We start from the raw sequence: 25,001 nt of genomic DNA, 5'->3' as shown, positions 1-25,001 counted from the left end.
GGATCTAGTCTCTCTTTAAAAGTATTTATGTAATTCCTTTTAGGTAATTAGAAACCATATATTAAAGACCTGAAACCATAACTGCCATGTGTCACAGTAAAAAAGCAGAAGAGTGTGACTTCTCTGCACAGAAAGATTAACTTATGAATTTATTAAATGGAACTAACAAGTGGGAAAATTTTTTCCTGAATTAAAATTTTACAGTTTGCCTCTACACAAACTGCAATACAGATTAACCAGAAGCTGGAAAACAGAGTAATTTCTTTTTAAGACTTCCATTTCTCCTTTCAAAATCATAGAAGTCCTCCCCAAAATATTCCCCACTTTCCAATCTTATATACCATAAACATCTCCTATAACCTAAGAGACTATTTAATCTTTCACAAGCGAAAGCAGTGGGCAGGACTCATGGCATAGTAAATCAACCAAAAGGAGAAGTTATAGAAGAAAACAGTTGATAGCATGATACATGAAACAGCCACACCTGACAATAAGCTGTCATCTGTGAAGACTTCCAGCTTTAATAACCAAACTGTACTCCTTCAATGGTATTTAACATGTTCTTACTGATTTTAATTCCACGGTTTGTTTCCACAGCAAACTCTCTCCACTAGCTTATAAATTAAAAAGCTCTGGGTTTAGCTTATTTTAGTTTTTTCTCACATTGAGATGAGCAGCTGTAATGGCTCCTCACCAAAGATGATGCAAGAGACAAACCATGCCTTCTTCATCTGCACATCACTCTAATGCTGTTCCTGTGGCACATCCTTCACATCAGGCTGCACATATCTAGAAGTTTCAAATTAATTTTGTGGCTTTTAGTGCTGGGCAAAATAGCTGGCTATGATATGTCCTTTGCCCAGATACACTGCACCAAACTAGACAAGAGGATCTTACCAATTTCCTCAGGAAGGTGTGTGAGAAGGTTCTCTCCGAGCCCAAGGTGCGTCAGATTGGTAAGGTGACCAATTCCTCTGGGAAGGGTGGTCAGCTGATTGTTAGTCAGAACCAATTTCTAAGGGAAAAACACATTTTTACAAATTGAATTAATGATTTTTGCTTGGAATGACAGCAAATAACAAGATATGTGGCTGACAAATGAATGGGTTCTACTCTCCTGAATTTGAGCAAGAAAAATTACAATCATTCATCAACACTTTAAGTCTCTCTGAAGCATCACTGAATGTAAAAATAAAAAGATGCCTAATAAAACAAATGCCTAAACATAGAAGATTTCATGAGCACGACTGAAATAATTCCTGGGGTAGTATCATGCTCATGGTACAACAGTTAAAACCTTCACAAATTTTTTGTTCAGTATTCACTAATGAAGCTGGGGAACAGTTAATGGGGAATAATTGTGCGTGAAGTTGCACAAGACTCAACTTCTGATTCTATGTCCAGTCTCAAATAGTTTCCACTCATCCAAAAAGCTGCAATTAAATCAGCATGGTGTAAATAAAGGATGTTATCTTGACCAATTATTGTTTCACCTGCAGATCCTTGAGGTAAGCTATTTCATTTGGCAAGGATTCCAGTTTGTTTTCCTCTAGGTCTAACTCTCGGAGTTTCCGTAGATTTCCAATTCCATGGGGAAGTTTCTTTAGGAGATTGTTTGACAAGATAAGAACCTCAAAAAAGAAACACCAAACACAGAACTTCAGCAACAAAATAAGTAAATAACAGATTAAAATACTCTTTTTTTTAATATTTTCAAGTAATGAAGTCCAATATTAGTCTACATTTACATTAAGGAAGTAGTTGAACATTTCAAAAAAATAAAACAAGTCAGTGATTTAACATAATTTTTTTCAAGTCTTTAATGATACAAATACATACATTTAGGATATACTTCTTTCAAATATTATTATACATAATAATAAATGTAAAGCAAATACAATAGAAACCTTATTTCTTCAAATGACCAAAGAAAAACAATTTCTTCCTGAATTTGCCTACCATTTTGTTTTGCTTCCTTATAGCTATCTCATAATCATGTTTTACATTATTTGCTGTGCTTGCCAAATCTTCCTTAAAAAGCTTAGTACTTCTTCTTCTCCCTGTGTCTCTCTGGCTGGGAGCAGCAGCAAATAAAGACACAGATGGGAGCACCTAAGCAGAGCACAGGCTTTCCAAAATGGGCTGCTATCACACACCCATGCCTACTACAGTGATGTCCTCTTGTTTTTCTCTTCATTTCTGAGCTGAATTATAAATGCCTCAGGTTCAAGAAGTGTATCCTTATTTGCAGGGTTAGCAGAGTTAACAGAGGTAACAGTTATTCATTATTTCACAGGCAAGTTAACAGGGGTTACACTAATACACCATTTTTCCTCCAGAGAAACCCTGCAGTTCTTGGAAGTAATCAAGCCTCATAACAGCACCGTGAGTAGTCAGGTAATTAATTACTGATTAAATAATGCTGTTATCTAGCTCTTTAAGGAGGCACATTGAGACATGAGGATGTGAAAGAGCAGCCAGTGTTGACCCTCGTGCCAGCCACACAGAACCAGCCAAGGTTGAGAGTTCCTTTCTTCTACCAATAATCCCAGCTCTCACTGGCTTCATGGAACATGCAAACACCACAGACAGGAACAAAACAAAGGCATGGTGGGAATCAAAGTGAAAATCAAAGTGAAAGAAAGCCAATGCCTGAGGATTAGCACAAGCAGCATTTCAGTGACCATCCTTTATGCACTGCACATGCACGGAGCAGTGAGAACAGGAATATTTTAATTGCCTATCAAGAAACAAAGGCAGGAACAGACAATATTACCTACGTGCAATGCAGCTGACTTAGCACTGCTGTGGGAACCTTCACTTTTGTGTAAACACCGCCCCAACAGCTCTTTGTGTTTGATTTTTTAATTACAGAGAAACACAGTGGTAACAGGTCAGCAAACCAAGCAGCTCTCCAGCTTCAGCAGCTGACAGACCACCAGCAAACCCAGTTGTTAGAGGTTACTAATTTCCCAATCACATCAACCACAGCCTTCACTTAAAAGGGAACTGGGCTATTAAGTAACTCTTACTCTGTCATAAATTTAGCCTCACACTACAGGAATAATTAAATATTCACAGAAGAAGTCACATTAGAAATTTGCAATTTCAAATATGTAATTTGTTATAGTTCTTTAACAGATTTTTCCCAGCAACTCACAGAGCCTAAAAAGTCCCCTCAACTGCTCAAACAAGTACCTCTGTCTTTCTGTCCCTCCAAGGCAATAATTTGTCTCTGCTGATGGTACCCTGAGAAACAGGATGAGGGGACAGAGCAGGTTTAGTTTATGCTTTTAACCTATGAATTCTTCTCCCTCAAAGGCTGAAAATTCCCACCTGGCTGCCTACGAGGTTCACAGAGCTACACTCAAACCACCCCTGGCTGTCAAACATTTCATTATGTTTTTCTGATCCCTGCTGCTTCCATGCTGTTCTCCAGGAATTGAACCAAGTTCAGCAACACTGCATTTACAACACTGGTTCCTGTTGAGAAAAATTTTCTTTCTACCTGGCTAAAAATATAGCTGTAGGTAGTGGTCTGTGCACACTCATCAAGAGCCTAAAGAACATTCAAAAGCCATTGACAACAGCCACAAACAGATGCAACAGGGGATTAAACAGCACAGATATACAAATTTATGTAGCTTTATTTTACCCAAAAGTAATATTACTTAAACCTGAAGTAGAGAATCCCTATGTTGCAAGTATTCACTTAGCTGTTAACTTATACTCTTCTCACCTCAAGAGAAACAAGCCCAGAGACATCCTCAGGGATTTTTGTGAGCTGGTTCGTTGCTAAGTTCAGTTCTACCATACTTGTCCAAGTCCCAAAGTCCAAGGGGAGAGACGTCAGCTGATTGTCCTGTGATTTAACATATCAAACATTTAGGGTCTTCTCTTGCCAGAGGCTGGGAAGGCATCTGACAGATTAAACCAACTGCTAACAGAAATACTTCATAATAACATAGTTGATAATAAAATCAGAAGAACAAAATGTTGGTAATTGGCCAATTTTTTTTTAATTCCACCAAATATTAGTGGTACCAATCTAGAGTTACAGAATTGACTCTGTTACTAATATGAACTGAAGTGGAAAAACAAAAAGCACAAAATTCTCAAGATCTCACACTATGGTTAAAACATTGTTTGTCCTATTCCTGCTGAATACAATTGATGGTGGGTTCCAAAAAAGAAGAGAAAGTTCACTGTAACTTACAAAGGCACTATCAGCAAATGTTTGAATCCTAAAAATATATGGAGTTTAAAAAAATCCAAACAAAGCAATCAAGAAAATAAACATCATCACTAAAAAAATCCCACCAGAACCCACAACTCAAACCCTGCTGAGGGGAAAAAAGCCAACAAACCTACAACTAAAAAAAAGGAACCAAATAAAACCCCATATCCTTTAATGTCTCAGAGTAAAAGCATCTGAAATTACTCTGAACATGTTACTGCTCAAAATATTTTTTAAATATTTGATTTAGACCAGACACCACAAAATCTTTCAAAAAACGGTCACACAAAGTTGTGGTAAACTGGCAAAGTTACAAATGGGTATGTGAAAAAACTGGACAATGCAAATTGAGGATTCATTTGTCTCAAACTGAATTCTACAACAGTAGCTGAGCTTAGCTACTGCTCAAGCATTTCTTGAAATAAATCTATTAATAGAAAAATATCATCTTTTTTCCCTACTTTAACTGTATTAGCACACTTAAAAATTCTTTTGCTGCGCTCTTCAACTACAGCCAAAAGTCTCTAGACTCAGGTTTTGAAAGACTATATTAAAAAAAAGTATTTTACATAGTTCTGTTTAAAATGTAAACTGTAACAGTGTCTGAGGGAGAAATAAACTAATCTACATGCTTGCGTCCCATGTGGATATTTAAGAACTTTGCAGTCAGCTTTCTTATTTTCATTGTTTAAACTCAAGCAAATGTGACAAAATCTTAACTAACAAAACATAAAGAAAATTAGTAACATCTTGATAGCACAGTTTTACACTAATACAGAATTATTTATATATGTGATAGCAGCAACATCCACTTCAGCATGATAAATTCATTCCTTACATTATTAAGTCTGCCAGACTTCATGGAGCAGCAAACAGTGCTCCTCATTGATTTTACACAGTAGCATGTTTCTGTGCCTCACCTTCATGTTCAGCTTACTTAATACTTTAGCTCTGGAGAAAATTCCAAAGGGGATTTTATTGATGCGGTTGTGCTCCATATTGAGAGAGTAGATTGTGGAGAACTGGGACGGGCCACCCACAGGATAGGACTGGAAGCAGTTCCTGGCCAATGTTAAACTAGTCAGTTTGACAAGGCTGGATAAAAGACCCTGTAGAAAGAAGAAAACCACCCAAGAACTTAGGACAGATTTATTTGAATGCATCTCTTTTCCCTTATGGGTCTAATTAGAAATGTTTTTCCCCCCTCAAGTCCATCCCCTGAAGAAGTGTTGCAACACACAAACCAGTGTTAAATTTGATAAAACTTCCACCAGCAACAACCTCTGCTCACAGTCACCAGCCACTACCTTATTTCCCCCTTGCTCCCTGCATGCTGACAGATACCAAAAAAGCAAACAGACCACATTTAAAAGCACAGGTTTGGGGGGTTTGGTAACTCTTTTCTCCTCTGAAAGCAATTTCTCTAACGACATGTTGCTTCAGGAGCACAGGGGCAGCATGTCCATCCCATCCCCAGCAGCATTTTTGGCTCCAGCAACTCACCCACATCAAAATGGGGCCCAAAGGAATATCAACCCCACACAATGGCTCCCAAAAGAGGCACTTGATAATTCCAGTTCAAATCTTAGGTAACTTCATAAACATCCATACTGTGATCACAACTTGTCAGTGTCTTATAATTACACCATAATAGTTTCAGATAATCAGACAGAGAAAAAGAATAGGATGGGTTGGAAAATTCCATTGTTTTTTCCTTTTTCTAAAATATTCCTAAGTAGTTACTGCTCTATTTTTTTCCCCTTAAAAAATAAAAAGCAAGAAGCCTGTAGGTAAACTGGATAGCAAGGGCTCTCCATTGAATCCAGAGTTTCATTTCTTTTGACAATCTAATTAGATTCCAAAATCCCAGCAGCCCATATCTCTGTTAGTTACGTGCCAAGCACATTGCTGGAACTGTGGAGATGGATAATGAGATCTAAATTACTGCTGAAGTGTCACCTTTGCTTATTACTACACCAACTTGAATCCAGCCCTATTTGCTTAAGTAATACAGAAATTGGAGATTTATGCATGGCATTACATACCATAAATAATGCAACATCTGCAATCAGGAATGAGCAGTAACAAGATAATTATTCCAACCATATTCCTAATGTCAGTATTTCTGGATTGCAATTTGAGTTCCATATTCATGGTAAATGCTTTAAGAACATGGCTTTACTGTTTCACCAGCAAAGCTTTGGCTACTTTTATAAATAGTTTATTAACATTATTGTAAATAAAATAGGATCTAAAGGGGACTTACCAATGTGCCCTGGCTAAAAATTTAGACAGTGGGGGCATGTCAGCAAATATCAGTGAAGCATTTTCCCCACTACAGATAAAATAATGGATCTTCAAATCAGTATCAATCTAACCCAATCATTAATTAGTATAATCTTTGGTTAGGAAATATTGTTTCTCCCTATACTTTAAATAACAGATATTAGTCCTAGGGTTAGGCAGTCCCTGAGCTCTAAGACAGTTTATTGTTTCAGATGGATCTTGGCATTTCAGAAAGCTGGTTTTGAAGGCTGCTTGTATACCAAAAAAATATCTAAAATATGTTAGCTAATTCACTCTAATAGCCTAGAGTAATTAAATGCATTTGAAGGGAAGCAAGAGAGCTTTGGCAATACAAAGAGAACAATGCTCTTACAACTATGAGAGCTGTGGCAGGGTTGCTTTCTTTCAGCCCATCCTTTTAAGATAAAATATTTATTAGGCATTGTGTCAGCAGCTTCAGCTATGTTTTGAAATTCAGAAATTTCTTCTACAAATACAGTTCTTTGTCTTATAGCATAACATGTTTTATTTTAAACAGATTACAGTATAAACTATACACTTCTGCAAAATTAAGTGTTAACGTATTGTGGGCAAATATACCTGAAGAAGGCAGCACAGCTACAAAGAGGGTTGTATTATGACTGAACGTGTTTTAAAGCAAGTAATCATCCCTCACATTAGCTTTTTGTAATTACACTGCAGCTGCTTTTGTAACACGTCTGGGTGGGGTGGGCTAGCTTAGCTCTCATCCTAAAAGCAGCCTGGTGGCTTTCACTCTAGCATTTTCCTAAATTATAGTCTTGCACAAACATTTATTGAATTCTCTGTTTCAGTCTACCATTGATGAGCTCAGAAATTTATCTGAGGAAAATTAGTTACTTACTGGCCTTTGTTACTGTAAATACTTTGCCTAATTCCTAATGCATTTTGTTTTCTTCTATTTATAGTTTGCCACATACATATTTAGATTACCTTTAACATAATTTTACACTAGTAATTTAGACAACTTGGGGTCATGGGGATGACAGCTTAGGAAAGCAGTTTGACCATCATTAAAACAGAAGAGACTATAAACTTTATGTTGTGTCATGAAGTCTTCATCTTAAAAGGTTCTAAAGAAATTGAATAAATATCCAAAATAAGAAGCAATCACATCAGATATTTCTTCTGTCATCTGAACAATTACTTCCAGGCAGTAATGCTTCACAAAGCAGAACCACCGAGAAACACTTACCTGGCTTGAAGGGTGGGAATCTGAACTCATTACTTAAGGTTTTCTAAAGATACAGCACAGCAAATACAACACATGTGCTGCTCCCAGTTTTGACTCAGGTTGTATGGCATTAGTCTTTCTATACTGATTAAATATACCTAATATTTACACAATTGACATAATTCACATTACTTTTAGGTTAAAACAAAGGGTATTCCTCAGAGTTAAGAGGCAAGATGAAATAATTTCCCTTGTTCCACGCCCTTTACAAAATATGGATGCTCTCCAGCAGCATCCCCTCCCCAGTCCACTCCCTCTACTCCTCACCTCTGGTAAAGTAGAAATGTTGTTGTTCTCCAAGTTCAGCTCATCAAGTTCACTGCATTTTGCTAAAGACTTGGGAATTGCTGACAGCCTATTGTACCTCAGGCCAAGACGACTTAGACTGGACAGATTTCCTACGGGTAGAAAACAGGTGTTAACATGCTGTGAGAATCACACAAACACACAGAACAAGGTGTGACTTCTGATTCTTCTGTTATCTCTCACCCTACACTTCAAAATTTCAAATGGTGAAATGGGAGGTATCATCCCAAAACAGGAGAATCATAGATTTCCAATGCTGAAGTCAGCCATGCAGAAGTAGCTTGTGCATATTAAGTATAATTCTGAAGTTCTGCATAATATCATAAGCAAGCAAAGCTTATTGTCCTGTTGTAAAAGTCCTTCTATCCTGATCTTTCTATCATCAAAACATACTATCATTTTCCAGATGTCCCAAAAGAACTTTTTTAAATTACAGACAGTATCATTCAGTGTCATGAACCATATTACCAGAACCTGGGCATGCATCATACAACTCAGGTCCTGGCAAAACAATTTCCTCTGCAGGGGAAAAAAAACCCCACAGCTTTACCATCCTCCAACAGCAAGAAAACCTTCAACAGGTGATAGGAAAAACCCCAGAATTCTCAAGTTTTTGAGTGATACTGAAGGAAAAGTCTGGAGGAAGTCTACAAAAATCTGGACAGTAGTGCATGTAAAAGTATTTCTGAATATTGCTGGGCTGATGGTCCCCAGTTGATATGTCTTTCTGTCAGGGAACAAAAATCTTGAGAAACTTGCAGCTTGAAAATTTCCCATCTGAAGCTCCCTTTAGCTCCAACCTTTACCATCTAACAAGTTCTAAAGACCAAAACCAACTGCTCAAGGATATTGTTGATGGATGCCGGGGCATTTAGCCTCTCCTGCAGGTAGCAAGGCCTTGAACTGCACTGAAAAGCCAACTGCCAAACTGTACAAAGAAATTCCACCTGTGCCTCATCCCTTCAATCAGAAAAGGTGTCTGTGCAGGTTTGGACTTCACACCAGGGGAGCTTGTGAACACACAATTAATTCACACAATCAGTTCCTTGCAAAACATTTGCTGGTTTACACTTGCTTTTATGACCACCCATGGCACAACACCTTTGTTCTGCAAATTGAAGTACCAGAACAACATATAGAAAGGAAACACAGAATTTAACAAATGGTAGAATGAATAACCAGAAGAATTTTAGAAGATGAAGGGGTCTTAATATGTACAGTCTAACTGCTCATTAAGGGAAAGCTATATTAGTGGCTATGCATGAGCACTTATACAAACTGGAGCACAGCAAAGGAAGAAGTAAATGTAGAGTGTCTGCTAAACAGAGAAAAACTTTCACCAAAGCAAGTAACATAATATCTCTTTCCTGAACCTGGTCAAAATAAATACCCCAACATCACCAAACAGTTGGGGATGTAGATAATAAGAACTTGAAACTGGAAAGAATGCTGAATGATTTCACTGTAGTTCTAAAACAGAGAAGTCACAAGAGCAGTGAAAGTAAAACAAAAAACCAAAAAATGTTAGCTCCCCCATAAAACTGCAACTGAAAAAAATCCAAAACCCACAAACCCCTTAATATAGAACAAAAATCATCTACATCTTCCAAGTCACGAAAAAAACAGGATGAGTTTTCAGTGCATATCTGATAATTATCTGACAAGCTTGGCAACAATTTTTTCTTAGTACCATCAACAACTAAACAAAAGTCACAACAGGTAGCTACACACCATTGCTTAACTAATAGTATTTTCAATTGGGTGTTGAGTTCTATTTTTTGAAGTGACAGATTCTAAACAAGTATAAAATTAAGTTTTATAGAAGCAGCAAAGAAAGTCTTCATTTAATCAGAAGAAGGCATTTAAAATCCAAGGCTATCAATACTGCACTGCAGTGCACAAATCTTCATCTTTTCCTGTTAAATCCTGCAATGCATACACACACTAAAGAGAATAAAGACCTATTCTGATCCTACAGTCCACTAGTAAAAAGACACAGATTTGTACATAATTTAGCTATTTCATGCTGTATTTGTGAGATCAGGCATTGCTGGTTGAATAAAAAACTGGCCTCACTTCACACAAAAAACATTCTATTGCAAGGCTCCAAGATCACTAGGATTTGCCATCCTAGGGATGAACAAAGCACACCCTGACTGTATTTCTCTGAATTGCTATTTAATATTTTATTAAAGAATGAACAACAAACTTCACACAAAGTAAGATATAAACCTATTATTCTTTTCACTACCTAAAACATGCGCTAGATGCTGATCTGGATTTTTCAGGAGAAAAGGAAGAACAGGGAAGGAGACAGCGTGATGCCAACTGTTGCTTAGCAATACAACATTGCTGTGCCAGTTCCAGATTGTGAGCACAGGCTGTATGTACATGGCTCTCTTCCTACCAGCAATGTGGCATTTCAGAAAAATGAAACAAGGCAGCCACTAGAGAGAGTCAAAATGTACCATAAAGAAGAGAATGACACACGTTGGCGATCCTCATGACATTATCATGAGGAGAAAGGAGGCATAAATAGCAGCTCCCAGTAATTTCTCCTTGTCATAAGTAGCATTTCTTAATAGAACTTTATCGCTGTTTCTTTACTAGTTATCTTTCTTCTCCATAGGAAAGGCACACAAAGGCATAACAGAAGACACATCCTGTGTGTACCACATTCCTCATGGTTGTTTTACACATCACAGCACTAAATACAATTATTCCTGAGGACAAACTAGTAAGATTTCAGCTGCAGCTGCATCAGCAGCATCTCTCACACTGCTCTTGTCCTGAGCCCAACTGATACAGGCAACATGAGCCACCTTCTCATTTCAAATCAGAATTTATTTACAGCCTCTCAGTCTTCTGTCAACAAGGCTCAGCTACCTTTTCCTCCTTGGAGTGTGTACACACACCTCACTGTGAATGCATGACAGTGTGAAACCCTTAGCAGCTTTCATCTTCACATGCTGGACAAGCCAGATCCTAGACCCACCTTCACAAAACAGGATACAGCTCTTCCCTCTGCCCAGTGCATCCAAGTTAACTTTTCTTTTTGACAGGAATGCACCAGTACAATGTTAACATTTGCCTCCAGGGGCCAGTGGGCTAACATGAAAACCAAGTGACAAACTGTTTTACCACAGAAACAGTCACAAGTTGCTCCAGACCACACCTAGTGCACTGAACCACCAAATGACCTCACTTACAGCTCCCTGAGCTCAGGGTTACCCAGCTGATACCTCTATCTGGAGTTGCTTCACAGTGCTTGCACTCATCTCCATCATTCCAGCTCAGCTACTGCCTTCTGAGATGGAACAGCACTGGGTATCTGCTGATGGGCTGTCAGGCCAGGTCTAGGGAATAAGGCAAAGAAGGTAACCACTGATCATGATCAGCTCAGACTGTCACCAGGACCATTTGCAGTTGTACTTCTGGCACTGAAGCTGTACCTCAGCAGCTGCTCTGAACCAGCCCCTCGCAGGTAATGACTCAGAAAACGCTGCACTGGATGTTCATGTACGTGACAGTTTGATAACCACAAGTGAAAAGCAGATACCAGCAGGAAAGGCAACAAGCAAAACACCTTTCAACTTGTTTTCTTAGAGAGCCTGTTATGAAAACCCTTGTAAACTCAACTGCCTTATTCAGTGGTACTTCTAAAAATAAGATTGCAAAGCCTGACCGAGCCCTAAACTCACACCAGGCCTAAGCAAGTCACTGAAAAGTCACTTGCTTTAGTTCAACTTCTGTCAGAAACAGCTACTCTTGGGATTCAGGTTTCACAGACGCCTTGTCTCAGGACCATTTTCTCACCAGCACAGTATTAATACCCATGAGCAGATGCCAGCTCTCAGGGTTGAAGCAACCTAAGCACAGAATTCATAATCCCTTCACTGGAGTGACTACGTCTCTCTCAGGATTAGCTGCTTCATTTACACAGAAGTGAATTAAAAATTCTTGGCAGCATGCAAATCCTGAAATATTAGACTAAACTGATACAATAAAAGGGATGCGAAATAGATGGTTTAAATTAATTCTTTATTAAGGGTACTTCAAAAATATTATTCAAAGGAAAAGCAGGTGTCTACCAATGTCCCCCTCCAAAAAAAAAAAAAAAAAAAAAAGAGAAAAGAAGACAGAAAACAAAGCAGGAAACTATGTTAACAAAACAATATTTTTTAGAAAGACCACATGAAGAGGTCTCTACATCTCTTTTTTAAGTATTTCAAAATCAAGAGAAAAAAGAACTGGTAAGCTGAATAATATAAAGAAATACAAATTCCTAATTCAAAGTCCTACTAGTGCTTTTTAAACAGAGTGATAAATGCTCTCTTCTTCTGAGATTTACCACACCTCTTCCTTTCACTCCCTTAGTTAAAATAATCCTTCAAATTCTCTATCCTTAGATGAAAGGTCATTATTAATGTGAAACTTAGCTCACCAAGCTAATTTGCTATCAGGATCAGCTGCTTTCTTTTAAGTAAACCAAAAGCATCAGATCAATTTAAAAATCTGTTCACTAGACAAAACTTCCACAGATAATGTTAAAAACATACATTTGACTTATAAGAGCTGTGCACAGCAAAATCCCATAAGATCATTATCAACAATATATGTGAGCTTCAGCACACAACAGAAAATTGCAGGAACCTGCTACAAACAACATGGCACTAGTAAGTATTTCAGATGGTCCAACTTGTATAAATGTTCTTAGATTTTGATTTGACTCAACTTGGCACACAATGAGCAGTCACCTACTAAAGAACATGTTTGATATGGGCACATGTCACCTCATAGAATGCCATGTGCTTAATTCACTGAGGGATCTTCTAGCAAAAAGATTTGCCAGTTTGCATACAAAGATACCAGATGTCATTTTTAACTAACTGAAAGCAAGAAGTACAGCTAAAATTAATAATACTTTAAAAAAAATTAAACTTGATGTCACTTTAAAAAAATACATTAATTAAATGTAATACACCACATGATATTAATCTTGCAGTGAGAATAACAAAGATGATAATATGAAATCAATTTCAAATTGTATGGGAGATAGCAGACATGCTGCAGAGGGGCAGTTGTAGACAGAGATTAAACACTGCATTCAGACATTTCAACAGTGGCTCCTGGTCTGAAATAGCCCTGAGTCAGAAGATGCCTGTACCACACTTTGTACTTACTATATACAAGTTTTCCAGATGTCAGCCAACCTCTGTGACAACTTTTTAACTGTACAACAGATTTTTAGGTGAAAGGAGCTGTTGGTGTTTAATCTAATCTCTTATCAGAAAGCAAACCGGTTCTCCTGATAGCTGTAGAGTAAAACGAAAGGCTGCAGATAAAGTGTTTAACCTTCAGTTGCACACCACAAGCAGAGAGTAACAGCACAAAGTGACTGGTCCAACAAGACACCCCAAAAGAGATCTCATGATCCCTGCTGCAGAGGAAACAAGAACAAAATCCCACAGCCATCATTCATCTGGTCTGGGGGCACCTTCTTCCTAAATCAAAGCTTGTAGGTTTGTACAAATTAAAACTTGTGTCACTGACCATCATCTGAGAGACAACAAATCCCTTCTACAGTCCCTACATCCCTAATGTTTAATATGCTCTGGCTAAAGGCTGATGCCCTAGAAAAATGGGAATGGGAACAGAAAGGTGATGGGGGTGGAAGGGAACCACTCTTAGCAGAACTGCAGGAGAGAAGAGAACCCCTCCTGATCATTGCTACCAACTACCAAAGCCAAAGCATGAGATGTAATTATTCCATTCCAAATAGAAAAGTGTAGTTAAACACAATACAAAGTTTGACTTAATTTCACTGGTTTAACAGAAAAGTGACTTTTAGAGTATTTTAATTTTTCTTTTCACCCACCAATACCTCCTGATATACCAGGCAGGCCAGTGTAGGAGGCAAAATCAAATTCACAAATTACCAAAGTCAGCAGGGTCCATCATTATTTGCCCTGCTCAAATCAAAGTGCATTATCCTCCTTCTGCAAAGTCTAGGAGTTCTGATGAAGATGTTATCTATTAGAAAGCTATTTAACATTAATTTAAAATTAGTCTCTACCACCCCTACAAGTTTATATGCCATCTGAAGAGAGCAAAGAGTTCTCTCTACTTTCAGTCTGATATCATCCAAAGACAGGTTTTTGCTCATCAATATTAAAACGCTAAATTGTGACCACAGGCAGTCAGTTATTTCTCAGTCTGATTCCAGACTCTAACATTGCTGGCTGTGTAAAAGATGCACACAAGATACTTGCAAAACCTGAGCAACAAAGGCTCAGGTACCCAATACACAACAAACACAACATCTGCATAAGGCTAGAGAGCACAAACTCTTAGTGACATGTTTCTGAAACTGTCTAGATGAAAATTCAACTTAAAACTCATTTAATATGCGTTCATCAAAATGCAAGTAACTCACAGACCCACTTGTCTCAATTCTGATGTGTTCCTTTGAATCATTCTTCCCTTGTGCCTGCTTCTCATATAAATAAAATAGTATTATAGGCTTTTTCTTTCTGCAGTATACTAATCATTCTGAAAATGCTGAGCTGCAGTTATAATACATCTGTACACACTGGTCTCTGCATCTAATTTCTGTGTGAAGGTACATGCATTCACTAAAATAAACTGCCCCCACTCTAGTCTTAGGATGAATATCCAACCAAAACACAAAATAAAAAATATTTTCATAAATACATTGAATCAAACTCAGAATTACTTAGCCATTAGAAGCAATCTAACCTTTAATGAAATAGTACATATGTATTTAACTATATTGGGTTTGCATTGGAAATGTATTAATTAAAACATAAATACACTTCACATTGCAACAGAGACAAAAACAACAGCTGGACCTTATTTTGGGCTATCAGTGAAAGCATTTCATTTTACTCAATTCACACTGTATACAGTAAAGACAAAGCAACTGAAATTTATTCAATTTAATTTTTCATTGGTAGTCTTTCTTCCCTTTTCAAATATACTACTTAAAGCCTTTCTGGGAAAGTAAAGATACATATAAATGTAAATCATATTGTATGAACAGTTTATGCCTAACTGGCAATGTGATAAAAACATTAACCTTTCCTAAGTGAATGATGCGTTTAATTTTTTAATGCTGCCCTACTATATAAAGAAAACGTGAAATGTACAACACATGAATATATCTTTACAATTTTAGCCAATTAAGTAATGTGAGAATTATTTTATGGAGACCAGGGTTCCATTCGTATCTTCCCTGCAGTTGAATGCTGTCCAACAGCAGATACCAGGAAAAGAACCTAAAGAAAGGAGAAAGAACACCCTGAAACTTCCTGAAGAGTGACGGAAGATTCAACAGTGATTTCCCAAATGTAGAAGCAACTGTTATGCTTTTCTTCTGCATAACTGCCATGTCACACCCTGAGCTTTCAGCATTTGCATCAGCCTGGGCAAACATCGAGACCCAAACGTGCCCTGCCCATCTCATGCAGTACTGTCTGAGCCTCACTAGTGTGACACAACACCTCACAGCCTCACGCCTGCCCTTCTGAGCTTGGAGTACAAAATGAGCAAGTCCCTTCCCATTTACCCTCCACCTGACATTTTCCAGTCAATTTCACTACTTTACATTTACTAAGTCTAGAATTGAAGGCAACAAGAACCAGAAGTTTTCCTTTATGAGACCAGCATGAGAACTAGACAGTAATACACAGTAATACAAAAATTAGAGTATTAGAGTGGGAGCCACTGCTTTCAAACAGGTAAAGAAAAGGCTGCACTTACTGCAATTGCCCAATACTAGCAGAATCCAATTAAATAAGTTTTATTAACAGTATAGTCCAAGAACAAAACCTTAGACAAAGCACTGAATGTTGATCAGCTCTCCCTAAGTGAGCCTATGGAAAGTGGCTTGATGCCACAAAACAGAATGCTCACTGACCAAAGCACCAGGGCGTGCTTAAATGTTGAGAATATGAATCTTGCTGTGAAAGCTGGAGCAGAAGTCTCTACACTTTGCTCCATCACAACAGTGAGTAATTAACCACATCAAACTCATCAGTCACATCTGAACATTGCCCCTGATCACTGAGGGAGCTGCAGGTGCTCAGACATTTCAGAACAAGACTCCTGATTTTGCTAAACCTGCCAAATTTAAAATACCATTTTAAAGTAGTTTCACATTTCTTCAGAAATATCTTTGCTTCTAGGGACTTAAAGCTCTCAACCACAATTTTGCATAACCTGATCTGTACCAATTTCACGTGTCTGGTTCTGGTCAGTGCTTCATGTTTTATCAGCTGTAGGTTTAAAGAACAAAACAGTGCTCTCAGAGGTACACTGGGGTTAAGCAGGTTAGAAGCGTGGTTTGGAGCACAATTTCAACCAGCAAAACCAATCAATAAATAGTATTTAACTTCATGAAAGCTGTGATTTCAGCCTCTGAGCTACAGTGCCACAGAGAAGGGCAGGAGAGTAGTGCAGAACTGTAAATCCTATTTCCCAAACCGTCTCTTAGGAACAGTGCTATGTCAGACACTGGAAAGTGTGTCCATTGACAGAATTTTCTGTGCTTTTCAAGTATAATTTTGGAACATTTACAACTGACTATTCTTTTTCTTATTAAAATTTCTGTTGCCTTAGATGCCTGTGAATATGGCACATTTGACCATAATCAAACTGCACACGTAAGCACACAAAACTAAAAAATTACAAAGCAGATGAAGAATCTGGTATTACTAAAAGCTGCAACTCTGTTTCTGTTATATTTCTTTCTCAAATCAGTTTTTCTATGCTTTTACATATGAAATTGTGAACTCATTTGTATAGAATGCTAAAATTAGAAGTTCAAAGAGGGAACACTCACTATGTGGTATTTGCAGGACAAAATTATCTAAGCTATCTTGTAATCCTAAGAAACAATTTACTCCACCCAAAATTTGTTGCCAGTCTCAAAAATTCAATTAATAATTTTAATATAAATGATAGGCTATTCACTTTCTTCTGTGTTGGATATATTAGTGTGCCAGCTAAGTATACAGAGATAAGACACTGTGTAAATAAAAGTAGCTAACAATTCCACCACCCTCCAAAAGCAAAAAAAAAAAATCACATTATGGGGGGGTGTGCAATCTGCAATGAAAACACTAAACAGCCACGATCCCACTATGATTTTGATTCTGGGCTTGAGACTCTCGGAATGTGCTAAGCCATTCCACAAAGCTCATTTTTCTTACAGGAAATGATCTAATATAAAAAGTACTTTACAATTTTCAATCAACAGAAATACAGATATGAATGTATGAAGCCAATATCTATAAAGCAAGGCATTAGGTCACTTCCTGACAACCAATATCTAAAATCGACATTTGTTACTGCACAAAAGCATGCTTCTACAGCATTAGTTGAGAGAAGAACTTGGTATTTTTACAGAGTGGGTATATTGGCTCTGCAACCTCTATAATCACTGCTGATGCATAATCCCTTCCATGCCACTCCCCTGCATGTCACCCTCATGTCCCTTTCCCACAGCTCCAGCACATTTCAGTACATGCTGTTAGTTACCAAACAAGCTTTTTTTTAAGTTTGGCAGATTCTGAAATCTTCCTGTGGTAAAACCAAAGCTTGTTTATATAGTTCAGCAGCTACTTTCAGAGGGTTTTTTGATGGAGGGGAAGGAGAAATAAAAAGCAAAGGGGGCTGTTGGTTTTTCAAAGCAGCATGACAAAAACATCCTTCTCAAGAAAAACTGAGGCCTCAATCAAAAGGGTGTCAGTGGGGGAGAAGGGCACAGACCTGGCAGCAATGGAAAGCCTGGTCCATACCAGGAGGCTCACAGAACGTCAAATACTTACAATGAGCAAATGTGCTTGGTCTGCTTTGTCCCTGGTGTGTAACCCAGAGTTTGAACTGAGAACCATTAACAGCACTCACACAGCGAGCATCCTGACACCTGGAAGCATGGAAACATTGCAAGAAAAGGCAGTTGTGGCAAGCAGCAGGCAGGGAGAGAACCTGCAGTGAGAGCTGGAGGGGCCCAAGGGCTGCCCCAGCCACGCGCCATTGACTCGCTGGGCTTCTCGCAGCACTCAGAGCGTTCTCCCTGAACAATGCCAACCACAAAGCAAGCTGTAATCTAAAAATCATGCCACAGCTTGCTTTCGTATGTCGAACCAAAACTGCGATGACTAAGAAATAAAGCCAATGTTGCTGAACTGGCTACGGCTGCCTTTCCTGCAACATGCATAAATGTAGGCTGATCATTATCATTTAAGATGGAACCTAAAGCTTTTCCTTCACTATTAAATTCTGTTTGCAAACCACATGAGGCACAAACATGGATTTCTGATTTCAAGGTCTTATTTAAATACTTTTTTTTTAACTTACTGTTTACAAGAGAGATTTTCCAGTGGAGCAAAACCGAACTAGAGTGAGGTTAACAACAACATGGCTCACTCCTGTCTCCTACCATTATTCAGCTATCTTTGGTGGTTTCTTGAGCTCTAAAACATTGATATTCAGCTCAGATAAGCATGTAAAGAGACAGCTACCAACATTTAAAAACAACTTCTATACATTATAAAGACAATGCAAGGGAAAAACTAAACAAAGAAAACAGAAATCCAGTCCAACCAGGTATGAACCTGACTCAAAAGAAACCACCTAAGCTTACAGAAACTTTCTGAAGAAATAGGTGAGTCCAAACTATCTTGACTGCAGAGTGAGCAATTTCCTATCTATCAAAGTGACTTAACTGCCTAATAACTTTGTGCCTCTCCTACCCAGAGACCTTTCCCTGTAAGTACAGTCTTGCAGCATATAACAAGTGAGATTTTTCTGGTCCTTTGAGACGTTCAGTGATTACCAGGCACTAAACAACTTAGTAAACCATATTACTACTCTTCACAGGAATTAACAGCTTTAGTCTATAAGCCTTGAATATGGAATTCTCACACTTGCTTGGAGATTTTTTCCCATAATTAACAGTTTATCCAGGGAATTCACTCCATAAATGTGACACATACACTACACATAAGTGTTATGTAAAACAACATTCAGCAAGATTTACAAAATAGCAACAAAAACAAAGGCTGTACTTATGAATGGTGTAAGTTAGATGCAAACTCCAGATGGAATGGGATCTCCAGAGTTTAAAAATATCAGTCCAGGAAGGAAGTTTAGTTCCAGTGGATACATCATCAGTGTAAACTCTGCTCACATCAAACTTTCTCAACCAAAAGCCATAGTAACTTCATCCCCAACAATTTACCGCTAGAAGAAAAGCTGGAGTGTCATTAAATGGTTCCTCACTTTACCATGCATTAGAGTACATTAATAAGTACTCAACACTGAATACCATTAAACTGATAATGCTCATTCTTCTGAGTATGTTCTGGTGACAGAACTTAAAATAATCATGGCCTTGTTTTTAGCCTTTTTAAATCACAGCAGCCATCTTTTTCTGCCATTTGTTTAAAACTGATTTAATGAGATAGGAAAAGGCATATTTTGTTGCTTTATCCCATATGAGATACTGAAACCAACCAGGACTGTGTTTATCTTAGTCTATTATTCCCAATGTAAGTTGCAAACTCTCTGTATTCTATTGCATAAGGACATGATGACCTTGTGGACTTGAGATTTTTTTAAATGTTCCACCAAAGACTATAATACATACATAATTATTTTAAAATATTTATGATTTTAGCTTTATATTGCTTTAGGCAAAGATGTAAGTTAAAATTATCTGCCAAAGTACTGCACTTCAACTATAAGTGAGCCTTTCATTTCTTTATGTGCTCAGTTTCATTACAGAATGAACAAACAAGTAGAAGATGTTTGCTTATAACCACAGAACACCTTAAGATTTAGAAGTAATGGATTTGGATTTTTTTCATTGCAACTCTCATTCTTAAATTACTTAAGGTAACATTTAAGGTAACAAGCACACCTTGCTTTAAATCTCAAGTATGAAGTGTAAATCTCTGTGTTGAGCTGAACAGCAGTCATTCCAGAGCCACCAACAAATACTCATTCTTGAATTTGTTCCCCTTAATGAATATTTTGAAACAGTGATTTATTTTCTCCTCTCCAGCCTCTTCACCTACCTATGGTTTCTGGCAGGTCCAGGAGCTCATTGTGCTGCAAGTCAAGGTTGGTGATCTGCGTGCAGCTTCCAATCTCTTCTGGAAGATGTTCAAGCTGATTGTGCGCTACATCCAGCGTTATGAGGTTACACAACTCACCTAAAAGCACACAGGAAAACCAAAACATAAAGGACTTTAATGTACAACTCTCAGCAGTGACCTCCACACAGATTAAAAGAATCAGACGGATTTTGGGATAAGCTGAAAAAAAGCTACTGCTACCATAAAGTTATACATATAAAATAAGGTATTACAGGATCATCATTTCATCAGTCAGATCTAAAACCTGATCAACAATTTTGAAAAGCTCAGATAAAGCTTTAATAGATTCTCCAAAGAAATGTAATTTATTGGTTGATTTTATTCTGACAGCTCAAGCTGTGGAATACAAGCACAAAACTTGCATCTTACACTTGTTTCAGGCTGACCAGAATTTTAAAACATTACTAAGTAAATGAATTGTACTAAATTTTGAGAAATTAAGGTCACTTTTTATATAATGAATTACTTTCAGCCATAAAATCAACAATTAAGAGACAGAAAAATTATTTGGCTGACAACCTAGACAATCTAAAGTCCTGAACACTCTTTTTGAACAGTTTAAACATTGGTGACAGTCATCCCAAAAAAGACAACTTACAATAAATAAAGTGTATGCAAGCAGACCTACAGCAAATAAAAGTTCGAAATAAAAGGATTATCTGTTAAACATTAAATAAGTTTGGATTTGCTTGGAGTTTACAGCCACTTCACACAGAACTGCTTCATTTCTAACACTTATAAGTTAATTTAAAAGCACAGCTAGGCACAACTCTCTGAACAGTAGTTTCACCTATTTTTATGTCAAACACACTGTGTTCTGAGCAAAAGATTGTTGGGTTTGAAAAAAGAAAAAACCAAATGCGTGCATAAATACATGTGTATGTATTCACAGTTTTTGCATCTGATGGAGGTAAAATTAATGCATATTATTTGAACAGCTTCTACTCTCCAGTGAAGATGAGGTCACTGCACTTGTATATTAGAGCATGACTCAGTGAGTAACAAATTTGGAAGAGCAGCAAATTCCTTTTGAGGAGCAAATATCTATTTTTAAGCTTCAGCATTGTATCTTTGACACAAGGATTTTCTCACAGGCCTAGAGGATTATCCTGGGCAAGTTCTGATGTGTAGAGTGTCTACTCATTAGGTCAGCAGATAATCACAACTGGTGATTTAATAAATCATAAAATAATATGAATTCAGACTCTGTCCAGAGTTCAGGCGTCATGTAGCCACAATACTCACTATGTATCACAGAACAATTGTGAAAGGCCAGGAAAAAAGTCAACCTCAAAGCTTCATTATTCTGTTTTTCTTAGATTGTTAACATATAGCTGATATGTTAACATATCTTATTTCCTGCATTAATTAACCCAAAATGGGATGTTTTTCTGCAAGCTAAGAAGATGGAAATGTAAAGCTGGTGCTCAAGCAGCTACTCCAGCACTGTGTGTCCCCTCTCTTAGATCAGCAATCAAGTGCAGTCCAGGCAACCAGAGGCAAGAGCTAAATGTGCTGTACCCAGCACTGCCTAACCCACACATGTCAATGCCATTACCAGGCAGAAGAAAGCAAATGTAACAAATAATTAAGCAAGAGTTAATGGTCTGTGACAATGGTATCTTTATTATTCATGGAAAAAGGGGGCAAAGTGTAGAACGCAATAGGAGGAAGAAAAGCTTGAGGAAGACTTAAAACATCCCTCCCTTTAAACAAACAAAAAAAGAGCCTCGCAAAACTTTACTGAGGTAACCCAAGAACCTTCACACACTTCGGGGCAGTAGCTTTGACTTCATGATTGCTGTTTTCATTTGTTTTCACTTCAGGCCTTAACCAATGATGTCAAATTTGAAATATGGCATAAATTCCATTTCATCGTGCTGAGTTCTCATTTACTTGACTCTTCCCACTCTACATCTGCTGAAGTCGAAGAAATACTTGGGGGTTTTGCAGCAACATGTGCTGCACTTCATTTTTGCACCTGCTGATATCTTTGACAACAGCAAGCTAAATGTTTGAAACAAACATCTTACTCCCTAATCCTGAGGAGGAAAAATAATGAAAAGAGACATAATGCCTATGTCTCTGTAGAAAATTAAGGGCAACCAAACACTTTAGTTTAATTTGAATAGCCATACTTAATATTGTCGCATTAAAGACGCAGGCATTATTTTAAAAAGCAACAGTAGTAGCATTTAATAAAAATACTGAATGTTAAAAAAGATTGAGGACTGCTCAACAAATTTTAAGCTTTAGAGCAGAAATCAGAAGCTAGAGCCCTATCATGAAGCATAGTGACTTAAGGAAAGGAATTAAAGAAATATAGAAATATTCAGCTTTTAATTCCCATTGCTCAGTAAGGAATCTTGTTCTTGGACATTTATTGTGTACTTATAGTTTAACAGCATTTCATGAAAATGGGTTTAGTGCCCACTCTAAGGATAGAAAGAGAAGGGAGATGAAATGCTGTTGGCACTGCAATTTTTTCAAAACTTTAACTTGAATTACTGAGATACAACAGAGAGCATGTAAGTCAACAAATATCACTCGAGGTACATTTCTTCTGTTGCTCTCCATGACATATGGCAAAAAAATCTTACATCCAACATGCTTAAAAAGGCAAAAACCATCTGGGTGATGTGATAGAGACTCAGATCACAGAAGTGAAGAGCATGAACCTAGCCTATCAACTTAAACACTCCATTTGAGATAAAAAGGAAAGGAAGTCTCAGAATCACTTCATAAGCCTAACAGTACACATACAAAGAGGTTAACTGAGAAACTCGGGATCAAGTCCAGCTCTTTAGTGAGCGGCCCACAGGGAGACCAAACCCACATCCTTGGTGTCATGCGCACCATGCTCTAACCAACGGAGCTAAATGGTTTTTTACATCTTCACAAGCAAAGGCACACAGAGTTCTCTCAGCTGTGGTCTGAGAACTAAAATACTAAAATACTGAGTGGCCATATGTGTGAAAGCCGAGACTGTGTGTAAATGGAAATGCTCTTCAGAGCACCTCGCAGCCTGAGGCTGTTGCTGCATGCGGGGCTTGAACAGCTACTGTGAGGTAAAAGGAAGAGCAACCAGGGATGGTAAGAGTTGCTAGGGAATCTTCACGGAACGGGAAAGGGAGGAATCAATGTAGCTTAGAAGGGCAAGTATAGGAAAACAGAGGAATAAGGAAATAAAAGGGTCCAGTGCTTACAAACCAATGCCAGTCATGTCCTGTGGCCAACCAGCACCACCTGGCCCATCCTCTCTTTAAGCTCTATTTTGCCGGGTGAGGATCTCCCTGTTCTGAGCTCTGAGCACAGCAAAAGCACAGCTCATGTGCCCAGCACTGCTGAACACATCCCAGCACATCCCATCCCATGTCCCCAGTGGGATGAGGAGGGCTCGGGGCCACCAGAGCAGCAGCCACAGCCCGGGGACAGCTCTGGTCCCACTGGGTGAGCGCACCGTGAATGGCCACGCTGTGGCTGCGGCTGTGCAGGCACCGCTCACAAGAGCGGCTCTGTCAGCAGCCACAGCACACAAACACATGGCAGGAGCACTCCACACCACACACAATGATCTGCAAATGCACAGAGCCCCAACTCGAGGCCATCTGCATCGTGCTCTTCCCAGGAGCTGATGTTTCGGCGAGTCAAAGTGTCCTTATTGTCTGAACAGCGGCAGTTGAACTGAGGAAATGCTTCCCAAAAAAATAAAAAGTTAAAATAAGTTTCACCGAGATACAACTGAAATCTGTCATTTTTGCCAAGATAAGAACCATATGTCAAAATTAAAAAAAAAAAAAATAAGGGAAAAATCTTTTTCCTAAAGCAATGATTTGATCAGGTACAAAAAAAAAAAAAAAAAAAAGTCTAACGAGTAAGGAGCTCACGATCTTATTCCTAGTAAAAGAATCAACATCTGCAATTTTTTGTGTACTACCTAAAATTTGCTGAAACACATTTTTATCTTGATTTAACAGAAATAAGTCAGCTAGAAATGCGCAGCAGATCAAAATCAGCCTTAACCAGAAAGCAGTTTCCTGAAGAAAAACCCATTCCTTTTCATCACACGGACAACTTGTGCATCACTTCACTAAAATATTGTTCAAACACCCCAAATCACTACAATAAGGCAAGCACTGCTTCAGGGAAATAATAACCACAGGTTAAATTAACTCTTTGCCACAAATAATGTCCAAAACAGACAAGTAGTGAATAAAAGATTCTCTATAGACTACTTACAGCTGCACTGAAGGGGTAAGCACCCTCACAACAATTAAAAAATAAACTAGGAGGGTCCTAGTGTTTGGAGTTAGTTTTCTTGGGGAGGAGAATTTTTTTGCCTTTTTTTACTATATTACATTGTGATTGCAAAGGGAAAAAAAGCAATTAAAGCTCTAAGTCTGCCAAGAAAGCAGACAGGAATTGCACGTACTAGCTGGCTTGACAATAAAAGATTTTAAAGTAGGAGCAATGCTCATTTGAAAAACATAAAACAGTTTCTCTATAAATAACCTTCACAAAAAATAGTCAGTTACAGCATAGCATGTAGTTTTTAAAAATTTGTATTTTAAAGGCCCTAAAAAACATCACACAATTCAAATGCATTTTTCAGCAAAGACAGTTTGTAAAGACTCCAACCACCTTCCATTTAAAAAAAACTTGTTGAAATACAGCTAAGCATTCACCTCAACAATCCTTAAAAAAGGTGGAGTGA

At 38.0% G+C, this 25,001-nt stretch overlaps 1 protein-coding gene across 3 annotated transcripts in view; it reads right to left on the bottom strand.

Annotated features, from left to right (window-relative positions):
* SHOC2 (SHOC2 leucine rich repeat scaffold protein) overlaps positions 1-25,001 on the bottom strand; it is a 63,775-nt gene that overhangs the window by 5,346 nt on the left and 33,428 nt on the right. For all 3 annotated transcript variants that reach the window (XM_058810647.1, XM_058810645.1, XM_058810646.1), the window contains 6 exons: positions 20,207-20,344; positions 8,064-8,194; positions 5,158-5,346; positions 3,740-3,862; positions 1,494-1,631; positions 898-1,015 (listed from right to left, as the gene is read on the bottom strand). In XM_058810647.1, coding sequence (XP_058666630.1) covers positions 898-1,015; positions 1,494-1,631; positions 3,740-3,862; positions 5,158-5,346; positions 8,064-8,194; positions 20,207-20,344 — 837 coding nt within the window. The remainder of the gene's footprint in view (positions 1-897; positions 1,016-1,493; positions 1,632-3,739; positions 3,863-5,157; positions 5,347-8,063; positions 8,195-20,206; positions 20,345-25,001) is intronic.

The sequence above is a fragment of the Ammospiza caudacuta genome, chromosome 9, assembly GCF_027887145.1.
Source record: "Ammospiza caudacuta isolate bAmmCau1 chromosome 9, bAmmCau1.pri, whole genome shotgun sequence".
Taxonomy (NCBI): Eukaryota; Metazoa; Chordata; class Aves; order Passeriformes; family Passerellidae; genus Ammospiza; species Ammospiza caudacuta.
The sequence above is the reverse complement of the archived record's forward strand: the minus strand, read 5'-3'. Positions and strand labels throughout refer to the sequence as shown.